The sequence below is a fragment of the Silurus aristotelis genome (assembly GCF_946808225.1).
Source record: "Silurus aristotelis genome assembly, chromosome: 3".
NCBI classification, from domain to species: Eukaryota; Metazoa; Chordata; class Actinopteri; order Siluriformes; family Siluridae; genus Silurus; species Silurus aristotelis.
The window spans coordinates 23,474,428-23,492,054 of NC_139576.1; the positions used below are offsets into that span (position 1 = coordinate 23,474,428).

Here is a 17,627-nt window from a genome sequence, read left to right on the forward strand (position 1 = left end):
AAGCAAAAGAATTCCCCTGGTGGCAGAACATTTTATGAAAACAGACATTTTGATGTCTCTTTGTAGAAGCAGTCTTGGGTATACATACAAAGAATATGCAGTAACACTCTACATTATTATGTGTTTAAAACAAAAATATTACATACATTCTGTGCTTTTTGTATGAGTAATGGTACTTGTTCACATGCTGCACATTTCTCAGGCATGTCCAGACACACTGCTTGATTATACAGCGCCTTTAAGTATTATATTTATTTATACACTCGCCATCCACTTTAATAGGAACACCTGTACACCTGCTCATTTATGTGGTTATCATCATGTGGCAGCAGAACATACTATCAGTTGTTCACATCAAACATCAGAATGAGGGAAAAAAGTGATTTGACATTAATCATGGCACAGATGGGCTGATCTGAGTATTTTAGAGACTGCTAAACTCCTTGGATTTTCACACACACAAATCTTTAGAGATTACATTACATCAAATAGAAAAGAGAAAAATAACCACCTGAGATTGACGTTTCTATGGCCAGAAACGTCTCGTTGGTAAGAAAAGTCAGATGGACATGGACAAGCTGTATCAAGCTGCCAGGTAGTGTATATAGTAATGCAGAATAATCACTACATATGTGATGTGCAGAAAAGCATCTCAGCAGCCACATCAAACTTGATTTAATATGTTCTTATCTTTTGCTGAAGTTCATCTACCTCAAGGTTTGATGTGTTGTGTTTTCTGAGATACTTTTCTGTTTAAGTACATTTAAGCATTTATAGACTTCCTGTTAGCACAGACTGGTTCAGTCATTCTACTCTGATCTCCCTCATCAACAAAGTGTAAACTTGTGATTGATTTTATATATATATATATATATATAAACACACTCAAGGGCCACTTTATTAACCCCCTTTTGCCTTCAGAACTGCCTTAACTCTTCGTGGCATAGATTCAACAAGGTACTGGAAACATTCCTCAGAGATTTTGGTCCATATTGACATGATAGCATCACGCAGTTGCTGCAGATTTGTCGGCTGCACATCCATGATGCGAATCTCCCGTTCCACCACATCCCAAAGGTGCTCTATTGGATTGAGATCTGGTGACTGTGGAGACCATCTGAGTACAGTGAACTCATTGTCATGTTCAAGAAACCAGTCTGAGACGAGTCACGCTTTATGACATGGCACGTTATCCTGCTGGAAGTAGCCATCAGAAGATGGGTACACTGTGGTCATAAAGGGATGGACATGGTCAGCAACAATACTTAGGTAGGCTGTGGCGTTGACACGATGCTCAATTTTGTCCAATTTTGGTGAACCTGTGCGAATTGTAGCCTCAGTTTCCTGTTCTTAGCTGTCAGGAGTGGCACCCAGTGTGGTCTTCTGCTGCTGTAGCCTATCCGCCTCAAGGTTCGACGTGTGCGTTCAGAGATGCTCTTCTGCATACCTTGGTTGTAACGAGTGGTTATTTGAGTTACTGTTGCCTTTCTATCAGCTTGAACCAGTCTGGCCATTCTCCTCTGACCTCTGGCATCAACAAGGCATTTGCACCCACAGAACTGCCGCTCACTAGATATTTTCTCTTTTTCGGATTATTCTCTGTAAACCCTACAGATGGTTGTGTGTGAAAATCCCAGTAGATCAGCAGTTTCTGAAATACTTAGACCAGCCCGTCTGGCACCAACAACCATGCCACGTTCAAAGTCACTTAAATCACCTTTCTTCCCCATTCTGACGCTCAGTTCAAACTGCAGCAGATTGTCTTGACCATGTCTACATGCCTAAATGCATTGAGTTGCTGCCATGTGATTGGCTGATTAGAAATTTGCGTTAACGGGCAACTGCTGTTGTACAGACAGTTGTACCTAATAAAGTGGCCTGTGTGTGTGTGTGTGTGTGTGTGTGTGTGTGTGTGTGTGTGTGTGTATATATATATATAGATCCAGTATCTCACCAAAGAAGACAATACTATGGAAATGAAACTTGGATATATTTGAGTCAATATGCAGTTTGTATAGCAGTTCATATTTACTGCACTCTGAAAATAATTCAACATACAGCCATTATTATAACTGGCAACAAAAGTGAGTACACCCTAAATGAACATGTCAAATCTGTGTCCAAAGTGTCAATATTTTGTGCGAACACCATTGTTATCTATCACTGCCTTAATCTTCCTGGACGTGGAATTTACCAGAGCTGCACAGGTTGTTTGGGATCCTCTTCCACTCCTCCACCATGACATCACAGAGCTGCTGGATGTTAGACACATGGCGCTTCTCCACCTTTCAATTGAGGATTCCCCACAGTGGTCAATAGGGTTCAGGTCTGGAGAACATACTTGGCCACTCCATCACCTTCACCTTCAGCTTCCTTAGCAAGGCCGTTGTCATCTTGGCATTGTGTTTGGGGTCGTTATTATGTAGAAATTTAGCCATTCGGCCCAGTTTCTGAAATAAGCACATCATGTACTATTTCAGAATGACACAGTACATGTTGGAGTCCATGTTTCCCTCAATGATCTGCAGCTCGCCAGTACCAGCAGCACTCATGCAGCCCCAGACCATGATGCTACCACCACCATGATTGACTGTAGGCAAGACACAATTGTCTTGGTGCTCCTCACCAGGGCGTCACCATACATGCTGGCCAAACAAGTTTATCTTAGTCTCATCAGACCACAGGACATGGTTCCAGTAATTCATTCTCTTCGACACTTTGTCTTCAGCAAACTGTTTGTAGGTTTTCTTGTGTCAGCTTCAGAAGAGGCTTCCTTCTGGGACGATGGCCATGCAAACCGATTTTTTGCTGTGTGTGGCCTATGGTCTGAGCATTGACATCGGACCTCTCGCTTCTTCAATCTATAAAACAATGCTGCAGCACTGTTTTTTTGAAGCCAGCATCTGCACCTGACGCTCAGCACGAGGAGCCAACTTCTGGTTGCCTCGGCCTGAAGTTTAGGACCTGGTTATAACTTTAGCTTTCAACAAGATGATGAACCAAAGACATTCCCAAATTTCAACACTGCGCATGATATCTCATGTACTATGATGGATTTAAAATATACTGAAATGCTCTGTGCTTAATTAAAAGGAAACTTTATATAAAGTAATAAAAAGCTGCTTAAAATGTTCTGCGTGGAGGAGTGTTTCAAGATCCTGCTACATGCATCTCTAAACTTGTGAAACATTAAATGAGGAGACTCTTCTTTTACTCTCAGCATGGCAGTCTTAACAAAATATTAACAGTGACAGCACTAAACAAAATCCTTAAACTCAAATCAATTGCACTATTATTCATTTATCACTCATTTAAATGAAGGATACCAATAAATATGAAGTGCTAAAAGAAGGCTATAGACAGTTTCTCTGAACCACAACACCCTTTAGGTAAATCTCAGAGCTTTGATTAGCACTGTAGGGTGTTCACTGGGTGGTAAATTGCAGCTTTGGCTGGGGATCTTTGATAATCTGACTGCAGGCTGCTGTTCAGTCTCATACACTTCTGTGGAACTGCATGAAAAGAAGAGATTCAGCCAGTTGGAAAAATGAGATCAGCTTTGATTCTTGTTTTCGTGCAATGCCACTGCATGTCAGGTAGGTCAGAACGTTGATGTTTTTTATAGTCTTGTGCATTACATCTTGTTTGTACCTCAGGCTTTATAGGTAGAGCAGCTTTGAATAGTCTAAAACTTTTCCTAAATAAAACCAAACCCTCTGAACAGTATAACAGTAACGCTGCTAATAAATTTCTAGCAAAACAAAAAAACTGTGATCCTTTATGTAACGTTTACAAAAATGACTAGTCAATCATGTTCTATCTATCTGTAAAAGGTTTTAACACAAAAAAACCCTAATAACTAATTAATAGTAACCTATTGTCTGTCTGTGCTTTTATATGAGAAAAAGGCACACATACTGACTAAACAGATATGAACATTCACCCACTTTTTGGTTATTGATTATTACTAAATCATTAAATATATATACTTATCCACACTAGTAAGTCTTATTTTTAACCTATAAAATGATATAGAATGTAAGAAATCAATTTATGAAATAACTCATACATTTAAAATACAATACTCGTACAACATACAATAATTTATGGTGAACACATTGCATTTTATTGTAATTCTCTTGACTTTACAGGATGGCCTCTGCTGAACCTCAGTTTTGCTGCAGACTCAGCGTTATCAGCATCTGTTGATGAAATGAACGCAAAATCTCTTACCTTCCATCTGTACAGAGCAACCCACAATGCTATCACTCAGGTAATTCTGATGGTTTCATTTTAAAATAGAAATGCAGAATTGAGATAGATCTTAAAAATTCTTATGTGATATTTGAACATCCCATTCCATACTTAGTCTCTATTTGCTGTTATAATAACCTCCACTAGATTTTTGAGTGTGATTTGAAAGATTTGCGCTTATTCGGCAACAATGGCATAAATAAAGTCATATAACGATGTAGAGTGAGAAGGTCTGGGGGCAGCCTGCGTTCCAATTCATCCCAGGTGTTCAAAAGGGTTGAGGTCAGAGATCTAAATCAGGCCACTCAAGATCTTCCATTCAAAGCCATGTAAATATATTTTCATGGAGCTGGCTTTGAACAGGTTTGTGTCTTCTAATTCAAGTGAAGGGAAAATTATTTCTACAGCGTCTTGAGGCACCTTGTACAAGTCCAACTAATCTATTAACACACACGACCGAATCAAGAACTCTAAAATCAGTGCAACAACAAAAACAGGATGCAACTAATTGTAAATGTAACCACTTTAAGCATTTCTAAAGAGATATTGGATCTTAAAATGTTTACCTTGGTACAAATTTGAGCCTGAGCAATCTCTCTCTCTCTCTCTCTCTCTCTCTCTCTCTCTCTCTCGCTCTCTCTTTCTCTCGCTCTCTCTCTACTGGAAGGCAAAAAAAAAAGCACACAACATAAATATTCCTGAAACATTAGTGTCCAAGTCATATTCTGGAGAAGATGCAGTATATTTTAGAAATGATTTTAGAGCAACATTGTTCCCCCTGCAAAAAAAAATGAAAAAATAAAATTAATTCTTAATTATTACTGATCAGATTATTATTGATCAGAATCAGTAATAATTATAATTACATAATCAACTACATATTACAACCATAAAGTCAGATATATTTACATTTACATGTGCGGCATTTAGCAGACGCCCGTGTCCAGAGCGACTTACAAAAGTGCTTTGAGTCTCCAGCAATGAATAAATTTACACTGGTACGCCAGATTACAAACTTAATATAAATATATATTAATATCTAAAACAAGTGGCTGTTGTACTACTGATGATAGTTTGTAATTTTGTCCAACTAGAAAATGCACTTCATCTGTTAGTTCCGCGTTTCAAACTTTTATATATAGTCACACTTTACCGACAGTCTCTAAGATTTCGGTGAAACACAAAAATAATACAAACAAAAATGTCTAAATATGAAACAAAGTCCCGAGTCAGAGAGACACGATACCAGCTGTAAGTCGACCCAGTTTCTGGACCTGACTTACAAACCACTAAAATAAAGCAGAGCGCTGGTTAGTTTACAATTAAGCCAAAGTGCCTGCATCTATGATCCCACCCATTCTCAAATCAACCAATCAGCACAAGCCAAATATGACCGACGTACATCTTAACAAATGAAACCACCTATATCGTATTGAACCTATAATAGAAATTATCGCTGGGTTAAAAACCTAAATGCTGATACATTCTGATTAATTTGGGCTCCCTTGCACCCTGAATACACCTTGTGCAAAAAACTGGCCATTCAGGCCAAATTGCATTTGTTACCATAAAGTATTTGTTGCAATAAACCCTCATTAAGCGGTCTGAATTATAGAACAGTGCTGCCCTCTTGTGGTTTTCTTGAGTAATACAGCGTCTATCTCTTCTCTAGGCCACATGCTATGCACATTTTAGCGTTTTCATTTACCGAGTCAACTAATCAACAGCCCTTTCAATTGGATATGTTAGATTGTGGAAAACCATATTATGTACATGACATTGTGAACTTCTGGGATCTGTATTCAAAGCTATATATGATATTTTAGTGTCACATTGCATTGTAGTTACAACATGCTGTTTCGTCATAGTGACAAAATCTGTTCAAATGATTTACAAATAATCTTTTCCAGTTTAAGCAGGTGGACTTCAATACTTATGACCTCACCCTTAACTTTGGCATAAGGGAGACTATGTGTATTAAACCTCTGGCAGTTTCCCTAGACAGATGCCAGTTCAAGTGGGGCCTGACTAAGGTAAATCATAAGATCTACTTTTTTTCCCCCAATAATCATTAGTATCAACTTATTAGTATTGAACAATAGCTGATATCTCTGTCTCTGTCTCTCTGTGTGTGTGTCTAGCCTGAGCACAGGTGTAGTAGTTATGTCCGTGTTTCTAGCGGGTTAATTTCTCTGAGAGGAATGAGCTGTAGTGTGAACGCTGTAAGCTCCAGCAGTGAGGAGATATTCTTGTGATAAGAGAAGCAGACTGAACAGAGCAACATCTGTCCTGGAGCTCGCAGCTGCCCCGGATTGCTGTTAGGACCAGATGGATCTCTGAAATTAAAGTGAGAAATGCAACAAGCAGATGCAAATTTTAACAGCCTTCTGTAAAGGTTTTTGCAATGTTTTCTTTAAATTTTGATAGATACTGCACTAAAAAGCTTTTTTCTTTTTTAAATAAAAGCTTATTGGTTTAAAACGTGCTTCTACTGTTAATAAATGTTTGCATATCCTAAGGTGAAAATAAAGATGATGAAGTCAAATTTATAGCAAAAAGACATTCAGTGAGTTAGATTAGATGTTTCAGAATCACGTGTTGCAAAGGGTTGCAAAGTCAAATTATGAAGATTAAAATGTTAATAGGAAAAAAATGAATATAATGTTAGCCCCTAAGGAAGGTATCTCCCTCTCCAAGTAAAATATTCCTCAATACCTTGTATACCCTCCCTTTAATATCAACTTCCAAACTCTTCTGTGTCTCCTTTTTTCACCCAGGAACCAATAACTAAGCTTGTGTATGTTTCTTTAGCACGTGTGTAATGCCAGACTTAGTAGAAATCTTTAAACTATGGAATATCACAAATACTTATCACATCAGTACCAAAAAGAACAGACACGTAGAAGAAAACAGCACTGGCACAGCTTTCTGCATGATTTACATATTTATATTGTTCAGTTTAAATGTAACATTTACTTCCCCATGTATCTTATCTTGAGCACTCCTGACTTTAACAACCATCATTAGCAATGTGTACCCATGGCTTCAAGAGTTTAGCCATTTTTCTTTTCATTTAAGCAGCCAAAAACACATAAAGTATGTCAATGAATTACTGTTGTGACATCATAACCATGAATATCAGATCAGATTTAGGCACAAAAACATTCTTTTTCTGCTTGAAGATTTCCTTAAGTGCGCACCTTAAAGTAACCGCTCAACTTAAATAATAAAGTTTGTATAAAGTGATGTCAGGTTTGGTTATTTACCTTCGCTTATAGTAAAATGCCAGCGTGTGCCTGCAAAACGTATTTAGATTCTTGTATTCTCTGGGAAAGAGAAAAATTTTAGAAATGATATACGAAGAACTTTGGTTAAGTACTAAAGGCAGGAATAGTTACAAAAGACAATTTCTTCCTGGTAGCTACAAAGCTATAGGCAGGTGTTAAAGTCAGGAAGAGCTGCAGTATTTACAGATAGGCATCAGTGTAACCAACATAAACAGAGACAGAACACATCCATTTCCAAACACAGCCTAAAGAGTGCATCACGAAAGTAGTGGGTTAAATTTTTTAGCAAAATGTCTGAAAGTCTCTGTAAAATAAAGGTTCTATTTGAAACAGCAGAACGAGTTTCTTCAAAAAGGGTTTTGACCAGTTGTATAGTAGAAGGATGCAATCTTTTATGGGTTGAAAGAAAAAAATTCTGATTTGCACATTTAACAGAGGATAACTGAGGCAATACTACCAAGCCTTTGCTTTTTTTCTGTGAGTTGACCACGCAACCAAACCACTTAGACAAAACACACACATATACATATCTCTTCATTAATCCTGATTTCTATTCACGTTTAACGCATACAGTCAAGGGTTTAAAAACTAAACTTTAAAATAAGAATATATTTCAGGTATTAAATAATTTCATATAAAAAGGGTAAAAGCTCCCTCCCCACCCCAAAATTCCAAATACATCTTTTAATATACACGTATTATTCCCCTTTCCTCTTACAGGAGTCCATGCAGTACCTATTTATAATAATGGCAGAGTTTCTTTTTCTTCGCACTATTTTGTATAACTGCTTACATGTAATTGCAAAGCGGCACAAACACGCAGAGAAGCTTATACTGTAGGTGATTTGGCTTGCTTTTTTCATAGTGTGGTAATAACTTGGGTTAAAATGAGGAATAGTATTCTTAACATAGTCAGTTATGTTTATGTTATGGCCTGCAAGAGTCTATAGTTTGTATTGGAGAAAAGTAGATGAACAGCACACAGCTTCTAGTGCATGCCTCATCTACCACTCTCCGGTCAGTTTGGTGTTTTGGTCCCGTTTGGGTGGAGCTGGCGGTGGACCCCGCCGTAGCGTTGCATAGCCTGAGATATTGGCACCCGTGTAGCCTCCCTTTTTCTGCTGGCCCAGCAGCAGTTCTGGGGGAGGGGGTGGTAGTGCCATGTCGTCCATAGTGGCCACAGGGTCCATCTTGGCCGAGATGCGTGATGAAGTCAAGGAACTGTGTCTAGACATAGACTTTCTCTTTAAAGTCCTGTTAAGGTCCTCAAGAAAGTTGGGCTGGACAGAAAGGTTACCTTTGGGGGACGTGGGGGGCATCTGAGTGGTGAATGGGGTAAGAGGGATCTGTTGTGGTGGGGGAGAAAGGACCAAGGGTTCGGGGGTACCACTGCTTCTGCGCTGCATAGCCGGAGCAGGTGTTTTTCTCAAGGAGCTCTGCTTCCTTGTTGAAGTGTTGGAGAAAAGCTGTGGCTGAGGGTTTACTACAGCCACTTTGGGGGCTCCGGTAAGCAACTCCACAGGTGGTGGAGGAGGCAGGAGCTCAGAGTCTGGAGGTGGAGGAGGGAAGTCACAATCAGGTGGAGGAGAGGGAAAGTCTGAGTTTGGCTGGCAGGACTGACTGGGTTTCCCCTGTAGAGCCAGTGGTAGGTTTGCCAAGTTGATCTTTCCTGGTTTCATTGATGCTCGGAAATTGAGTGAAGAATCCTTGGATGGCGAGCCAGTTGTAGAAGACGGAGTGGAGAATGAGCTAGGGGTAGGCTGGCTGGGCTGAGCAAACATGCTCACCAGGTCTTCCACTTTTTTCGACTCTTGGTACTCAACAGAAGAGTTGGACTTAATGCTGGAGTTTCGCTGTGGGGTTGGAGGAGGCCTCTTAACTGATGCGCTGGTTGAAAGATTTGAGGAGGTGGAAGGAGATTTCTTCATTGGTGACCCTATCCTGGAAGAAGGGGGGCTAAGATCAGAAGGCAAAGGTGGGGGTGGAGGAAAGTCTAGGCTACTTTCTGGTGGGGGTGGTGGGAACTCAGGAGACTGGGGCTGTGCCTGCGCTCCTGGCAGCCATTTAGGCTTTGTTTTAACCACTGGAGGAGACACAGGGCTTTTAGAACCATCTAAAGGTCCAGGAAACTGGTTCGCAATCTGTTTCACCAGAGATGATGTTGGGGAAATGGCAGTGGATAAAGGTGGTGCTTTTGAGGGGAAACTGTGCTGTTTGGGCAAGGTGGGTGGAGGCTGGTTGGGGCTCTGACTACCAGAGAAGCTCTGCTGCTTCTTAATGGAGTTGGGTGGTGTTGGTGACAGAGGTGGACCTACAGGGGAGACTGGAGACATGCCATGTCCAGCTGGTTTAGGGGCTGTCTGTGGAGGAAATCCTCCAGTGAATGTTTTCGGTGGGGCAAGAGAAGGCATTGGCAGGGTCGAGAAACCCACAGGCGGTGGAGGTGGAGGAGGATCCTCATCTTGGTTAAGAGAAGAAAAGTCATAATTCATATGGGGAAATTTCTGAGCCAGAAACTCTTGGAGGCCACTGGTGCTGAGGGGTGGAGGGTACTGCTCCAGAGGTGGTGGGGGAGGCAAGATTCCATTGCTTTGCATGTGATCCAATGGAGGAGGAGGCAAGTGCTCTTCCTCAGGAGGTGGAGGGGGGATAAACTCTGGCTGAGGGCTTGGTGGGCCTAATTTGAGCACTGCCATGGCTGACCCTGGAATGGGCATCGACAGAGGAGGTGGCGGTGGGGCTGGAGGTGGAATGCTGGAACCAGCTGCTATGTTGTTCAATACTGGTTTCACAGACTGAGGGGGAGGGGGTGGAGGCACTGACTGTTGCTGCTGCTGCTGTTGTTGATGTTGTTGCATTGCAGCCACTAGAGGGGTCTGTATAAAATGATTAGGGGCCTGGGAGATGTTGTGAAGCCTCGCAATGGTGCTGTACTTGGTAAACTTGGTGGGTGTGGAGTGGCAGGTTGGGTTGGGCAGGGGAGGAGGAGGTGGAGGAGAAGGGGGTGATGGTGGAGAAGGAGAAGATTGGGTTGACATGCTTGGGAAGCTTCCATGTGGTAGGACAGATTGAGGCATCTGAGGCAGATGGGGAAGTTGGAGAGGGTAAGAAGCTCTATTAGGCTGTGTAGGAGGTAGATCCATTCTCATCTATGGAAGAAAGAAATTTTTTTTTATAAATTTAAATCTTCATGTAAAATGTCCATGTTTAACTCTGCTCAGTATGCACACAGAAGACAACAGAACCATTTAAAAGAAATTGTTATGGAATGACATATCATATGTAAAATAGTAATAAGACAACAATTATCGACATGGCATAAACAAGCATTCAAAGCCATCCTGTAAATCACATTTACTTGGATGGACATGTACATTTTGAATAACACAGATTTCTTTTACTTTCCTGTGTAATAAATATTAAGAACTTACAGAGCTCTGTTGTTGATGATTACCTTAGGGTGTACCTTTCTGAAGCACAATCCCATTATTGCACACACATAATTCTTTGTAAATACAACACAGTGCATTCAAGCTAAACTTTATAGCGTTAATCCTACAACATTACACTAGTGCTTTGTGGGAATCCATTAAAACACAAGCCACTAACACCAGTCTCTCACACCACATCCCAATTAGGCTGCATTCACCAAAGCACACAAGGAGTAAACAACTCTAGAGTACTAATTTAATGGTTAGTGGCCTCTAAGTTAGGTGAGGATAAGAGAAAACACCAGTGTTATGAGGGTTTTCACACCCTAACCTCAATCCCCACCAGTGCATAAGGGCATGGCCTTGCGAGACTTGAATTTTGCACCCTAAAAGAGGAAAGGAGAAAAGCACAGAAAATCAGCAGTTACCCACAGTGCACTGGCCTATTTGTGTTTGAGGTGCCAGTATATCAGACCAGCTTAAAAGAATAATGAGCATGTTGATCTTTGACTTTTGCTGATCTGAAGCAGCTTCAGCTGAACACAAAGCGAATATGTATGTGATAATAAGGAAAGCTAATTCATGCAGTTTAACTGAGAAGCAGATTATTCTATAACCACATGAGTATCAATCGCTACACTTATTCACAAAATGCTGATCAAGGTAATTACTTTGATAAAATAGTCTATAATAAATCACAGCTGCAAGAGCTGAGCTGATGAATAATTTGAGCATTTGGATAAGGCCAACATGTCCATGGTGGTTTACTGAGCTACTATAATATTAAAGGATTAGATAATATGTTCAATACTATGATCAAGTCATAATTTTACAGGACAGAAACAGGATAAGAGTGACAAGATGGAAAACAGTAGCAGATAATAGGAAAAGCAGCTAATGTTGATTTGTTCTAGGGCACCTTGGATTCCTCTGCCTGGTTGCCTCTCTTCCAGGCTTCAGAGAAGATGGAGCTGACCACACTCTGAGAACGAACATGTCCAGAGGAAGTGGTCTCTGACACACCACTGTCTGAATAGTTGGACTGAGATTCTGCAAATATAAGTAAGATTTACAGTTAACCCTGCAGTTTTTTTTGCACAAAAACTGCAAAAAAAACAAAAACAAACTTTGCTTTCAAGAATTTAAATCACATGCCACAATCCAAGATCACCTGGCAGACTGGATGAGCTGGAACCAGACTTCATGCTGGAGCTGGAGAGAGACGACCAGTCATGGGCCGCTTCGGTACGCTTCATAGCCTCCTGGTAGTTAAAATAAAGCTGCTTCCCATACTGCAAAAACACCACAGAACATCTGAGTTACTTCTAACAAAAAAACTAAAAGCAAAAACTGACTCATGTCACCATATACAAAGTAATACCTTCGCAATACGTATTCCATTGACCCACTGATGTAGAGTTCTGACATCTTCACAGCACAGGTATTTAATGTATTGAGACTTCTTCTGAATTTGTGGATGCTGGGGGGAAAAAAACTGATTATAATGGAACTAAAAGTGTTACCAGGTTTAAAATCTTCCACATCACTCCAGGGGGCAGTACAAATCAATAGTGGAATAACAGCTGTTTTTGGGCAAATGTTATATAATCTCTACCTACCATAATAACCTTCTAAACAAAGATATACCATGACTGTAAAATTAAGCAGGCCATAAAACCTTTTCAAGTGTTGTGGGATCAAAACCAAGTGTTTTAAAAAAAGTTTGACTCAGTGTTTTGGCTTCATGCCATCATTCAAACGGTTCTTTTACTTTCTTTCATGAATCACAAGAAAAAAAAATAGAGCACAGTGTACAGTTGTCTTCAATGAAATTTCAAAATGCATGCACAGAATAGCTGACTAATTATTATTATCATGCTTTGCATCTGTTAAAAGCATACACACAGTGTATTACAGTGTAACACTATTAGTAGCACCTACTTGATTTTCTTATCTTGACAGTTTGTTATACATTGTATAGTCAGGTTCGACTTCATTTCATCAAGTTTGCAGACTGAAGTTAGAATTCAATGAACCATCTGTATATTATAGCAATAGCCTGGGATCAGATTTTATTATACTTACTTGTACTTAACCATGGCATGTTTTAGTTGGATATTTTAGCTGCACTTTTATAAATGCTTTTCTAAATTCTGCTTATGCAAGCATTTACAAATGCTGCTTAAGCACAAACTGAGTGTATTTATTACTAAGCCACCTCTTAGACTGTTTATTTGGTGATGTGTTGAAGAGGAGTTGTTAGAGTTATGCTTATTTTTGACAAAGGTTTTCAATTTTTGCTGCTGTAACTAATACTTCTGCTGTGCAACGCAAATATAAAGTCAGACAAATTTTGTTTTATTTTGATTTATTCACACTATCATTCAAAAATAGACATGCTAGACTGAAGATTTATTGAAACTGTTATAAACCTTTTCAGTAAGTTCTCATTTAGTTTGTGAAGAAAAAATGAAGCTCCCTCAAAAAGCTGGCTGAGAAAATAATAAAAGTGTGCATAGCTTTTAATACTTTTCTTAGTTTGACACGACACTTGGCCACTGCATGTGCTGTTTCATAATGATAACGTCTCCACTGTTACTCCAAAAGAGTATATAGTGAATAAAGAAAACCTTTCTATGTATTATAGGTCCAGACATTTTTATATATGAATATCCACACAGCAATAAACATCAGAACCTTTTGTGCTTTTAGATGTAGTTACAGTATTTGGAATTGGAAACACACATGGTGCAGTTGTACCTGATGCGGTGGTCATTTATGCACTCACACTCGTATTGGAATACTGATTTTGTACCTTAAGGGCCATGCAGTAGTCGGTGGGAGCCTTGTACTTGCTGCGATAATCGCGCCCCAGATACACGTTCACATGATCCAGTTGTAGGAAGCATGCCAGATCTCTAGAAGTCTTCAGTGGATGGAATTGTGGGAAAAGTACAGAGAAATTTAACAAGTTGCAAAACAGTGTTACGGAGCTTAAAATGGCAAATAGACATTTTTTACAAAAGTTATTTTTCATCTACAATGTTTTTTTTTTTTTACATTAATTTAGAATACTGATAAATAATTTATGCAGGCGTTCTCTGGATACAGATCTGGGACAATAATTTTTTTTAAATCAGGTCTGGATTAACATTTAGTTAAGCAAATGTTCTGTATGTTCTCTATATCCATCCATCCATCCATCCATCCATCCATCCATCCATCCATCCATCCATCCTTTAGCCTAGAAATAAAAATATCAAATGTTTTAGTGTTTTGCAAAACTATTTACCTCTAATATCTTTTCCATATTATAGCTTCTTTGTTACAGAACATAACATAAGAAGACCCTGAGAAAATATGTTATGTTCCTTTTGTCTAAAATTATATTTTTATCTGAAATCGTTCACATCATGTTAATGTAGATGAACCGGATTTGTGGTAGATGAGCATGTTATGACAATAAGACAGTAGCCCTCTGACATAAAGCCCCGCCCTGTTATGAAATATTAAATGTGTGTCCTTCTAGCAATACTGATTCGGCATTTCACTGTCAATCTATACACATTGTAATCCTTTACTCCTTTCATTCTTTGTGGTGTGCTGTGTTGTGTGTATCGGGAGGACTGTGTGATAGAGGCCACAAAAAGAACAACAGATGGAGAAATAAAGAGTGAAGAAAAAGAGCAGAGTGAGAACTGACCTTGGCTTTGCCCTTTGGCACATAGTATAATCCAGAGGCTCGTAAAAGAAAATAGCGCTTCTTCCAGGACTTTTTACCATCGTCTTTAAGCCAGAGCACCCCCTCCATCTCAGGCACACTGATTGAGCTTCCACAAAAGCACTCCTTTAGAGACGCAAAAAAAATAGTTTCTATGAACCATATAATTCAATGTGTCTTCCCAGAAACAAGGTTTTTTGTTTGTTTGTTTGTTTGTTTGTTTGAGAGCTAGAAAATTAAGAACTTTACAGAACATCTTACCTCCAGCAAAGCTTCTTTATTTCTGTCAGTCATCTCGCATGTCTCTTTTCGGCCCAGCAAATAGTTCTGAAATTGAAGAAGCGGTTAAATAAGGTCAGAATATACATTTTGCAAAGCAAAACTTAAATGAATAAAATTAAGCATAAAAAAAAAAAAAAGGTAAACAAAAAAGGCTGCAAGCATGACAGAGCAACACTAAACTTGACAACAAGCCAGATAAGACTGATTAACCTTGTACAGCCTGTGAGAAAGGGTGGGTCCTCTGAGTCTCACACTCAATCAAATTGTGTATTTACACCAGACTGACTTTAGGTGACTTCTATCCACCACATCAAAAATTTTATAATTACACTCTGAGGAATAAATTGGTTCTATTAACACAAAACATGTTAGAATCCACTTTATATTAACGCATATAACAGCTTTTTTCATGCTCTCTTTCATCTGTGGGAGGTTGTTAAAATATGTTCAGGTCTAAATATGTTAAGCTTACCACAAAATATACATTGTTTGGTAAAAGGAAATCTAAGGGAAAAGTGATTCTGTATTACTACATGTTGCTTCAGACTTTACATTGTCAAATTTTAATTACTACATTTTTATGCTTGGCCTATTGCTTTTGACCTAAAGTATATAAGAAAAATGTGATGTAATCATAACATATTATGAACAACAAGGAGTCTGGTGTATGAGCTAACACTCAACTAAGTATCCCAGTTTAAGAAAATAATACACTGAACAATATGCTAACATTAACACAAAATCTGTGTCATATCACTCTTTTTTTCGCAGTATGATAGTGAGGTGTAAAACTAGCTTGTTGTTTTGGATATGGTCCAAATGCTTCTACTAGTGAACTATCAGGATTTGAGATTTATAACTTTTAAATTTCAAATCCACTCCTACATTTGAACTCTTCCAATAAAGGAAATGAATGCTCACCTGATAGTAAGTGAAAAAGTATTTTCAAACTGTAGCTGTGGGATTACAAAATATGAACTATTTTTGCAATCTAAACCAAATCTGAATTTGATATTTGATTGCATTGATAGCTTGATGCAGCCCGTGTGAACACAGACTACAGGCATTGTGGTGAACATGTTTTGTGCCGATCCTTAAATCTTACCTGTGGGTTCTTGAAGAGAGCGTATTTCTCAATGCGTTCAATGAACATAAGTCTGTTGGTGCTGTCTCTGGTCCAGTTTAGCAGGTTCTCCACCAAGTTCTCATGGTCCTCAAAGATTCGCTCTGGAAAACAATGAAATATATATGATGAGAAGGAGAGTAAAAAGGATAAATCTGAATTATCAGCATGATCAAGGTGACCAAGCCAGATGTTCTCAGCAATAAAATGTTCATTGGTAAACAATATTTTCCCTAAGGAGTATCTGGTGCGACTGTAAGAGCACCAACTCACTCACTTAGATTACTAACACACATCTACATTGTTCCAATGACATTTACATTCCCCACATCAGTAAACTGAACACCCATTAATCACTTCTGCTCCTTACACACCCCTAAATCTCTCCTCTGATATACATACACACATCCTCTTCTTACCCGGAGCTTTTCAAATTGAAGTTGATTTCATTTGAAATCCAGGAGAAACACAGGCCTCTGTGGAAATCAAGTCAAAGAGTCCAAAAAAACAACCCCCCACCCCAAAAATGAAAATGGTTAAATCCTAAATCTGAGAAATTACTTCAGGAAATATATTAAAGCCCTGTTTGCTGTTTACACTGCTGATCCTAATACTAATAATAGTGTGGGTTTCATGCAAGTAGAACTGAAACCTTACCTGAACACATACTCTGAAAAAACTAATTAGCTATAACAGACAATACAAGCTGGAGAAACCTGAAGATCAGGCTTACTGATCATTTGTAAATATGATAAATAAATGACAATATATATTGTAGTTCTTATGAGTAAATTAACAAAAGAAAAAAAATAGATCTATAAATAATGTATGAAGCTCATGCTACTTATTATCCTGTTTATAGATATACACCTTTACAAAGTAACCTATAATAACACTCTCAGTCTCAACCTTACAGTATGTATTCTGGGCCAGCACATGTAAAGACACACCATGACACTACCACACAGTGAACAACATGGCAGTCAAACAAAAAGAGCTGCAGACAGACAGAGAGAGGTACAACCAAGTGGAAGCAACTAAAAGCTATTTCACTGTTAAGGGGTTTACATTTATAAATACAGGTATTTATAAAATTATCATCTTTAGAATCCTAACTTAATTTTATACTCTTTGTAACGACCTTAACATAATGTTAATAAATCAGGCAATTTGTGGCTTTTTGCCATGATCCTGCAAAAAACTCCCATAGGCCATATATGATAACTACCATTTCATTTTTCATTTAACCAGTTAATAATCCCTGAGAAATACCAATTGGATCAGCCTGTGTTGTTCTGTTCCAGCACTCACCCATTTGCAGTTCGCTGATCATCTCCACCAAAGACCAGTCCAGACTGTAACCACAGTGCGATTTATCCAGCAGGCTGTCCAGAACCTGACGCACCGTCTGCCTCTCATCCACCATCATGGTTTTGGAGCTTTCATCCGAAAGGTGCACCCGGATCACCAGCTGAGAAAAGCAGGAGATTTGCTCTTAGTATTCAGGCTGACTGATGTCAAGCAATAAC

The 17,627-nt window shown here is 39.0% G+C and overlaps 1 protein-coding gene and 1 long non-coding RNA gene across 4 annotated transcripts in view; one reads left to right on the forward strand and one right to left on the reverse strand.

Annotated features, from left to right (window-relative positions):
• Positions 1 to 1,991: 1,991 nt before the first annotated feature.
• LOC310724274 lies at positions 1,992 to 6,737 on the forward strand. Its single transcript, XR_014533016.1, has 3 exons — positions 1,992 to 4,273; positions 6,165 to 6,287; positions 6,396 to 6,737. It is a non-coding gene; the product is annotated as an uncharacterized lncRNA (long non-coding RNA).
• Positions 6,738 to 7,179: 442 nt separating this feature from the next.
• raph1a (Ras association (RalGDS/AF-6) and pleckstrin homology domains 1a) overlaps positions 7,180 to 17,627 on the reverse strand; it is a 58,347-nt gene continuing 47,899 nt past the window's right edge. For all 3 annotated transcript variants that reach the window (XM_083537977.1, XM_083537978.1, XM_083537976.1), the window contains 9 exons: positions 17,410 to 17,569; positions 16,081 to 16,202; positions 14,955 to 15,020; positions 14,676 to 14,819; positions 13,788 to 13,898; positions 12,354 to 12,452; positions 12,144 to 12,264; positions 11,892 to 12,022; positions 7,180 to 10,690 (listed from right to left, as the gene is read on the reverse strand). In XM_083537977.1, coding sequence (XP_083394103.1) covers positions 8,546 to 10,690; positions 11,892 to 12,022; positions 12,144 to 12,264; positions 12,354 to 12,452; positions 13,788 to 13,898; positions 14,676 to 14,819; positions 14,955 to 15,020; positions 16,081 to 16,202; positions 17,410 to 17,569 — 3,099 coding nt within the window. In that variant the 3' untranslated portion in view covers positions 7,180 to 8,545. The remainder of the gene's footprint in view (positions 10,691 to 11,891; positions 12,023 to 12,143; positions 12,265 to 12,353; positions 12,453 to 13,787; positions 13,899 to 14,675; positions 14,820 to 14,954; positions 15,021 to 16,080; positions 16,203 to 17,409; positions 17,570 to 17,627) is intronic.